Raw genomic sequence first — 8,908 nt, 5'->3', positions numbered from 1 at the left:
GGAAGGGTGGCATGGCGCTTGAATCACTGGCTCAAGCCACACCCCCCACATGCTGCTGCTGTGGACAACCAGACAGACAGACGGGGTGTGTAGCTCCCCAAAATTCCATGGCACGCCTGTTCATACCTGACGGTATACCAGTATGCCACAGCACACCAGTTGAGAAACACTGGCGTAATCTGCAAATATGCTCAAAAAGCTATTTCAGCTTTTAAAGCTATTTCAGTTAATAAATGCATTGAACAAAACTGGGCCTAAGACAGACCCTTGTGGGACTCTACTCAACTAGAAGTGCACCGATACATCGGTCCCATAGTGGATCAGCACCAATATAAGGAATACTGACAGTATTAGCAATCAGCTTTTTTTGGCTGATGTGGCTGATAAATGCTAGGTGCATGCACACAGCCGCAGGGCAGCACACAGGCAGCCAGGAGCACAGCCCGGCAGCGTGGAGAGTAGCCAGGTCCAGTTGGTAAGTCTGTTGTGAGGGAAGGGGCATGGGAGGAGCAGATCAAGCCCCCCACAGTGAGGGAGGGAGCCATGGGGGCTACAATCTGCCCCCCTCCCACACCCCTTCCCTCCCCCCCCCCCCCCTCCCCCCCCAGGCCTGTCTCTCACCCATTGACTCCCTCGCCCCTTCCCCCACAACAGACTTACCAGCCACACACTACTCTCCATGCTGCTGGGCTGCATATCAGCAATCGGATCGATTTCAGCTGATATGGATGGTTAAAAATAGGAAATTGGTATCAGCCCCAAAAATCTCTATCAGTGCACCCCTACACTCAACACCTTTCACCCTTCTGACATAGATCCATTTACCTTTGCTTGCAGTCACTGAGCCAGTTGTCCACCTTGGAATAGTTTATCTACCCTACATGTCTCCCAATTTGTCAAAAGCCTTGCTGAAGATCAGATACACTATATCTACTACATTCATGCTTTTTCCTTCTAAGCATCATGAATTTTATCATATTGTGATCCCTTCCTCCCAGTTTTCCCGTCACCTTCACATCCTCCACCAGTTCTTTCCCCTTGGTCACAGCAAGATCCAAGATAAACAATCCCCCAGTGATAGTCTCAATTTGTTACCTTCTTGAAAAGTGCCTCATTCCACCATTATAATTGGTTCTACATCCTTCACCTTTTATCTTCACCCAAATACATTCTCATCTGCTACCTTCTTCCTCCTAAACTAGGGAACAAGGATATGTATTTCTGACATAAGGTGTTGCCACCAATGTTTCTCCCTGCCCTATCCTTGCACAACAGTGTGCGCCCCTCAATGTTGACATTCCAGTCGTAAAAGTTGTCCCACCATGTCTCTATGACACTAATCTGATCATCATTCTTTTCAAAGGCTATACTTGCAGCTCATTTTGTTTGTTCCCCACACTCTTGCATTTATATACATACACTGGATGCGTTTTGCATTCTGACCTACTTGTTTCCCTTTTGCATCTCCTGTTGCTCTCCTGTTGCAGCACATTCCCCAAATTGAGCCGCTTCTCCCTGTCCTCTCCCGCCTGGATTGCTTCTTCCGTTGCTGGACAGTGGAACCTAAATTTAAAACCCTCATCACTAAGCTAGTCAGATGATGCTCAGAGATGCTCTTTCCAGTTCTGGTCAGATGGATCATGTCTCTTGACAGCAGTCCTCCTCCCCAGAATATGCACCCATTGTTGAAGAATCAAAAGCCTTCCCGTTGATACCACTGTCTCAACCACACATTAACTTGCATGACAACATGGTCTTTGCCTGAGCCCTTAACTTCCCACTGGGAGGATTGATGAGAACACCACTTACGCAGCAAGCTCCTTAATCCTCCTGCCAAGAGCCTCAGTCTCCTCTTATCTGTACACTGCCATGCCTGGTAGTATCATTGGTGCCTACATGGATAAGCAGGAAAGGGTAGTGGTCTAAGGGATGGCAATTTTTATGAGACATCCTGAAAATGGGCTTCAGGCAGACAGCACACCTCCTGGGACCCCAAATCTAGCCAACACATTGGTACTTCTGTCCACCGTGAAAAGGAGTCACTAAACACCATAACCCTCATCCTTTTTGGTGCAGTGGTCTTACAGCCCCCATCCCTGAGGACCTGTACTTTCCGCTCTCTAGAGTGCCGAGTCTTCTGGATCTTGTCAGCTGATGGCCTTTTCCCCAGCTGTTCCACAACAGAGCGATTGAAAGGTTAGTCTGATCTGTATCACAAGAAATCTTTGAAATAGTTACTTTAGGTCTAGGATATCAAAATAAGGCCTGCAGACCTTATCATCCAGGCCTGCACACTGAATCCCATCATCAAGCCTGCTGTGCTGCCTGTGTGACTTGGACTGAACCTGTACACTGCATGCCAATTCCAGCATGTCAGGGGGGTTCTGGTGCACAAGGCACAACATGCAAGGCTGGTTCATGGCACTCAAACCACCTGCACTGGACAGCCCTGCGCATTGAATCCAGCATGTAGGGTCAATCTGTGGGCCCAATCTGGCCCATGGACCAGCCCCATGGGCCCAATCAGTCTAACACCACTGTTCTAAAACTTACAGTTTTCTGGTTGCTGAAGCAAAATCCCTATATAGTTTGAATTTCAGTCTTTGACAAGGAACAGCTTTAGGAATCTTTTTATGTCTATCCTTCACACTGATATTTCAGCTGTTACCAGATAGCTACATCTTCCCTGATCCTAAATCTGGAAAGCCTTCTCAAGTTTGCTCCAAATTTCCAAAAGGATAAGAATAACTACTGGGTCATTTTAATCTCTTTTTTTACAGTGAGAACTGATTTTCAAAGGCCTACGCTGTCAGCCTTATTGCTGAATCAATACCAGAGAAGATTTCTTCAAATGGATGGTATATGCAAAAAAAATAGTTGGAGGCAGGTTTGAGCTACATGCAAATTGCAATGCAACAAGAAATCTACTGATTCTGCAGTTTTAAGTTATATTCATCTTCCCCCAATCCTAGTTACAATATATGAAATTCTCAAAGCTATGTGTACAATGAAGCTCAGTCTACTAGGCAGAGAAAAGTAATTTTTTAAGGGTATTTGGAATAACCAGCTACACATTTTAGAACAGCAGGTTCCTGGAGAGCAACAGAGCAATCTTTAGCTAATTTTGAAGCACAAATTATTTGGACTTGCTAACTAATCATTGAAGGCAAGATCAGCAGCAACTCCTTGTAGGGGAAAATCCACTATTTGCAAACTAAATTCTGGCTGCTGTTAGAAGGTTTGCAGAGGATATAATCTGATTTTGGGAAAAGAAGATTGCTGGAGAGGGTTGCCCACTGTGTTCCTGCATCCTAAATTCTGGAAGTAGTTTTTAAGGTCTGTTTGCAAAGTATATTCAATTCATACAAACTGGAACTTTTAAGATGCCAGATGCAGAGTCACAGAAATGAGTTACCACATGATAAACAGTGGTGAAAAGCTACAGCCTGTCAGCTACTGGGTACATGTTCTTACCCTGCAGTAAATCAAACACAGGTGATGGTAATACACCACAGGTTAGCTTTCATTTAATCAAAAATTAACAACATGCATGTAGACAGTTACTTTGGAAAGGAAAGTGAGTTTTACACCCCCAGTCCAATTTATTTGGCAGTAGCTTGTTTTTTGGCCCTTTGGTCTACCCTGTACTGTTTCACTGAAATCTGACTGGTAGGTCATAGATCCACTAAACGAATGCACAAAGGTCATTAGGGTAAAATTGTTAAAAGGATTTCTTTTTGACCAATAAAGAATTTATGACCTGTAGGGCTTTGACTTTTATACTTTTCCCCTAAAATAATTCAAATAAGCAGTCTTTTGATCTATAGTAACATAAAAATCTTAAAATGTCCACTATTATTCACAGTCTTCTCTCAAAGGACTGCAGAACTCCTTTATTAAAAAATTCAGATTGGGGCAGGGAAATGTTTATGGCTCAGCTGCAATAGGTTATTGTTTATAAAGAAACACAAAAGTTGATTTATAAAAGCAGAAGTGACCTAACACCACTACTACAAGGATAGAACTTCTTTATTAAAATCATTATTCTTATTAAATTTAATTACATACGACTATCATCTAATGACCTATGTTAAACTGAGCCTTAAAGTCAAATAGAAAAGTTTCCCCACATTATAGGAAGCATTTAAAATGATCTTTGCCTCATTAGCATATTAGACCTAAGGTATTCTGTTTATTTCTCTAGAAATATATTCTAGCTGAGTCATAATAAGAGCCTTAATAGAAAAGATGTGGAATTTCAAGTTACTGAGCCCACAATGATTACATATCGTAATAACACTAAACAAGAAAAAAAAATGGCAATTTACAGATGACCTCTGAAGAAACTTTTCTTTTACAATGCAATCAAAAGAATACTCAGATATATGCAACCAGTCTAGTTTTGGAAGAGAAACTGTCATATACAGAAATGGCATATTCTTTATATTAAAATGCGGAGAAGTAGGCATTGAAGGATACCTTTAACTGTTTCAAAAACAGAATCAGCCATCAGGTTTAAGAAAACACTTCTCCCAGGGCTTAGTCAAGCAGAAGTCACACCCATGAAAAGGATAATCCAACCATTCTAACAGTACCTCTATAAGCAGTGTTTGGTAATAAACTACATGAAGACTAAATTCAAATTAAGTGTTAACCACCGCTCTTTTTTACTGGTTATGAAATATCCAGTACTGCTTAGTAGATAGCTGTGGTTCACGATGCTCTTAATTCACAGCAGGTTAATGAATGGCCAATCAGCTGTTTACTGTCACTTTTACTTCAAATGGTGCCCTTCCCTGCTCAGCTGGAACAAAGCAGTGGTTCCACAGTTGATCAGAGAAATGGCATCCTTTGAAATAAAAGCTATAGCAAATGGCAGAGACAACCCGAGCAGGGTGCGGTGCCTGGGGCAAATCAGCCTGTGCAAGGCCCCGCCCCCAGATGTGAGGAAGCTGGCGGCAGATTTGGCAGTGGCGGGGGGAGCCAAGTGGCCGGATGTGAAGTCGACGGCAGCTTCATTCAGCTCTGCAGGGCCCCCCAAAGTGCGGGTCCTGGGTTAGTTGCCCCAATTCACACCCTCTAGGGACAGCCCTGGCAAATGGTTAGGGCATTTCAGGGGTTCCATGGAGTGGTTTACTACAATTCTGCATATCCCTGGTTACATCACAGATCTAGCTGTATAAATACATGTTGCCAAATTAAGCAAATTAGTTGTGCCGGGACATGTGCTGGGTGAAACATGTCTATTATCTATTATCCCACCTGTTGATCCTGCAGGACAACAAGTGACATGTTCTCTGCTTGCAGGAATGGACCCTGGGAATCTCTGGGGTGTGTCTCTAAGTGGAAAAAGCTGGGCAGATGATCCCAGGGCTTGAGGGGCCCAATTATGCACAGGAATTTATGAGGCACACAAGATGGGGCCCCTCAGGCCACAGAAGCACCTTTCCAGGGTGTCTCAGAGAGCTCTGAGCTGCCCACACTCTCATACCACATACCAAACAGACATCTCTGCAACCAAGTGGCAAGAACTATTACCACCTTGTTGTGGCCACAAGTTTGGGCATTTGTAGGGTGACAAATGGTATAGACCAGTGGTTTTCAACCTGTGGTCTGTGGACCCTTGGGGTCCACAGACTACGTTTAAGGGGTCCATGAAAGTTGACTATGATCAATCAAAAATGTGAATACCCACACCTACAATTCAAAAGGGTTCACATCTCTATTCAGAATTTATTTAGGGGTCCACAAATGAAAAAAAAAAGGTTGTAAACCACTGGCACAGGCTAGATGTCTGTTTTCTTTCCCTTTGTGCCACCACAGAAATTGTTTTGGAGGCACAACAGTGACCTTTTATTGATACCCTTGGTTCCTTGTCTAGGCTCCTTACCCACCCCCACTGTGAAGATAAGGATTCACAAAATATCAGGGGTTCTAATATATATCCTCACCTACAGAAGTCAAGTTTATCTTAAAGCCAATATCTGCCCATGTCATTTCTTCTTTAGCCTGAACTTCTCCATTTTCTACAGGAATATTTGAATCTGAGAAGGTTATAAACCTTACATGATAGGAGAGAATATCTAAGTACTATCAAGGAGGAACAGGAGAGTGAATCGTATGTGAAAGCTTTTTGAAGAAACAGAGGTCCTCTCAAATAATTTTTAATTTACCTGTACATAAAAAAGACAACCTGACATTAGACCCACTGGTGAGCATGAAGCCCAAATTACAGTTCAAACAAAATTAGATTGCAATGCTAACATTAAAAGTCAACCCATATGCAGGATGCCACTTGTCATGCATCATTTTTTCCCTTGACTCTACTAAACATGCTATAGATGATAAAATGGAGGTACTAATATTAGACAACAATCCTTAAAGGTACACTGCTTCATGAAAGTAAGAGCATAATCTGTGTATTTTAGAAAAACCTATTGGTAACTAGCATCCAAAATCTACAAGAGGGAGATGAATTCAGAATACTGTAACTCCAAAATGGCTGCTCCTGTGCCAAGGAACAACAGTAGTAATGTCCCAACAGTCCAGAGTTATGAAACTATATACAGGATAAGCTGAAGCACTGTGCAACAATTATAGTAGCTAAAACTATAAGTGGTGACATGAAACAGTTTTATTATACATAAGCAAGGATTAAAACAGAAAAGCTTCAATTCTAAAACTGCTTCATTTAATATTCTTCTTAAAAAAAATTAAAAAATGAAAGACCACAAATTTGTTAGAGAATCTACAAAACAATACCAAGCATGGATGATCATTTACTTTGATCAGAACATATCCATTTGATGTCATTCTAGCATATTTACAGTCATCATTCCCAATTGAAAAAATGGAGAAAATTTGTAAACCTACTTCAAAGCCAAGTCTATCTTTCTCTTTCCAGAAACAAAAATGTGTAACTTTCTTGTCCCAAAATTCATCTGGCTTTACTACACAAACAAGTGATACCTCAGCTGGAACAACATTCTGTAAAACAAATAAAAATAAAACAATTAGCATTAATTGTAAAGTTATCTTGTATTGAGATAGCACATTTCAACCATGAACTTAAGACTCTCTACAAATCTGTATTCAACAAGGTCTACATCACCTGGACATAGTAGGCTAATTGATCTATTTCTGCACAGAAACTAAGTGATTTGCACTAAGACATACAGCAAGTCAGCGTCAGAACAGGGAACAAAAATCAAAACTCCTGTTTGTGTGGTCCCAACCAGAAGTTCATGCTCTATAAGTAACGGAAATTCCATAAGTAATGCAAGACTGACTTGTTTATAGTACTATGGTAACTAGAGGTTAAGGCTGTTATGAAACTTTCAGACAGTAGCTTATTGCTACAGAGGAATATATTTGGGAAAGTAACTGCATTGCAAACTTTGCATAAAACTATTACTATATTTGAAGATACATTCGCAGTAAAGGAACAATTAAAGCTAGAAGAGAAACGTATACTTTACTATTAATAACATGATTTCAGATCAACAGATCTTCCAACACTTTAACAAAACTCTTACTACGACATTTACTATTTACAAAATACAGTAAATACTCAAGGGCTATATGCTATTAAACTCATTACATATTTTTAGTCAGTTTTTATTATGTTGAATACTGATTATTTTTCTGGGAAAAGAACATCCATTGTGGTTGATGCTGTCACGTTGCCAACACTGAACAGTTCATAGGCCACACTCCTTACTTTTCTGTCACTATTGCAAGAAGGAAAGGTAGTTAACCACATCAATTTGAAGTTCGACAAAAGGCACAGCAGTGTGGCACCCTAAAGATTAACTTGTTTAAAGGAACATGGGCTTTCGTGGGCTACAGCCTCCTTTGTCAGATACACCAGGCTGATGTTCTTACATATTGGCAACATAAGAACATCAATCTTAATGCTACATCTCACGAAATAAGCTATAGCCTAATAAGCTATGCCTCTCCAAATGAGTACGTCTGTAAGATGCTACACTGCCCTGTTTTTTATCTATTGCAAGAGTAACAGATAAGTGATTGTACTACTAAGTATAGAAACAGTTTCAATTATTTTGTTTGAAACATTATAAAAGAAACCTTTTTAGGACTGGGATAATTTGATTAAAATTGGTCCAAAGCAGAAATTGTTTTTGGAAAAACTAGTTTTAATAAGAAAAGACCAACCAAAACAGCTCTTTTGAAAATACTGCAAGAAAATGTGTTTGAAGGCATACATTATCTCACTGACAACTGAAAAGTGACTTTATTTTCTTTATCCAAGCTGAGAGAATATGAAAAGTAATCATGAAAAATAAACACCTTGATTAATTATTATTTTTGCTAGATTTATATTATTGCTTTCATGGGGAAAAAATATATTTACAGTGTTATTTTTCAGAATGGAACCAAGAATGTGACATCTAAAGAAACAGAGAGAAACCAGAAACAAAGTGCTTTTAAAGAACAGTATAGTTATAGGAGATGCAGTGCTCATCTTGTTGAAAAGCACTCAGATCTAAGGAAGGAAACAACAGGTCTTGGCTCTTGACAGAGAGAAAAGGTTTGGGATTAAAACATCAAGTCTCATTAAGACACTATTCGGGAAAGAGCTGCTTTTCCTGAAAAATCAAAAGCCAGAAAACAAGACAAATAGCTGACTCTGCTGGTTACTGGTCCAGTTCAAATAGACAAAAGTTAGCATCTTATTGTTAAAGTGGTACATCTCTGAAAGAACACTTCTTGCTTTTATCTGTGTAGATTTTAAAGTACACCAGGGTAGTTATTTGTGCTAATTAAATGTAAATCTTTCAAGTTTATGAAAAACATTTAAAAACAAACTAGTGAAACAGAGAGACCACTGTCCTCTGGGGACATAAAAAGCCTTGTTCTGTGATCCAATAAGCAGCAGTACTAA

At 40.3% G+C, this 8,908-nt stretch overlaps 1 protein-coding gene across 5 annotated transcripts in view; it reads right to left on the bottom strand.

The window, feature by feature from the left end:
• The window catches only part of SESTD1 (SEC14 and spectrin domain containing 1), a 123,601-nt gene that overhangs the window by 61,710 nt on the left and 52,983 nt on the right, over positions 1-8,908 (bottom strand). For all 5 annotated transcript variants that reach the window (XM_025216539.1, XM_006034530.3, XM_014525106.2 and 2 more), the window contains one exon: positions 6,874-6,987. In XM_025216539.1, coding sequence (XP_025072324.1) covers positions 6,874-6,987 — 114 coding nt within the window. The remainder of the gene's footprint in view (positions 1-6,873; positions 6,988-8,908) is intronic.

The sequence above is a fragment of the Alligator sinensis genome, unplaced genomic scaffold (genome assembly GCF_000455745.1).
Source record: "Alligator sinensis unplaced genomic scaffold, ASM45574v1 scaffold871_1, whole genome shotgun sequence".
In the NCBI taxonomy this organism is placed as follows: domain Eukaryota; kingdom Metazoa; phylum Chordata; order Crocodylia; family Alligatoridae; genus Alligator; species Alligator sinensis.
This window is presented reverse-complemented; position numbering and strand designations above follow the sequence as displayed.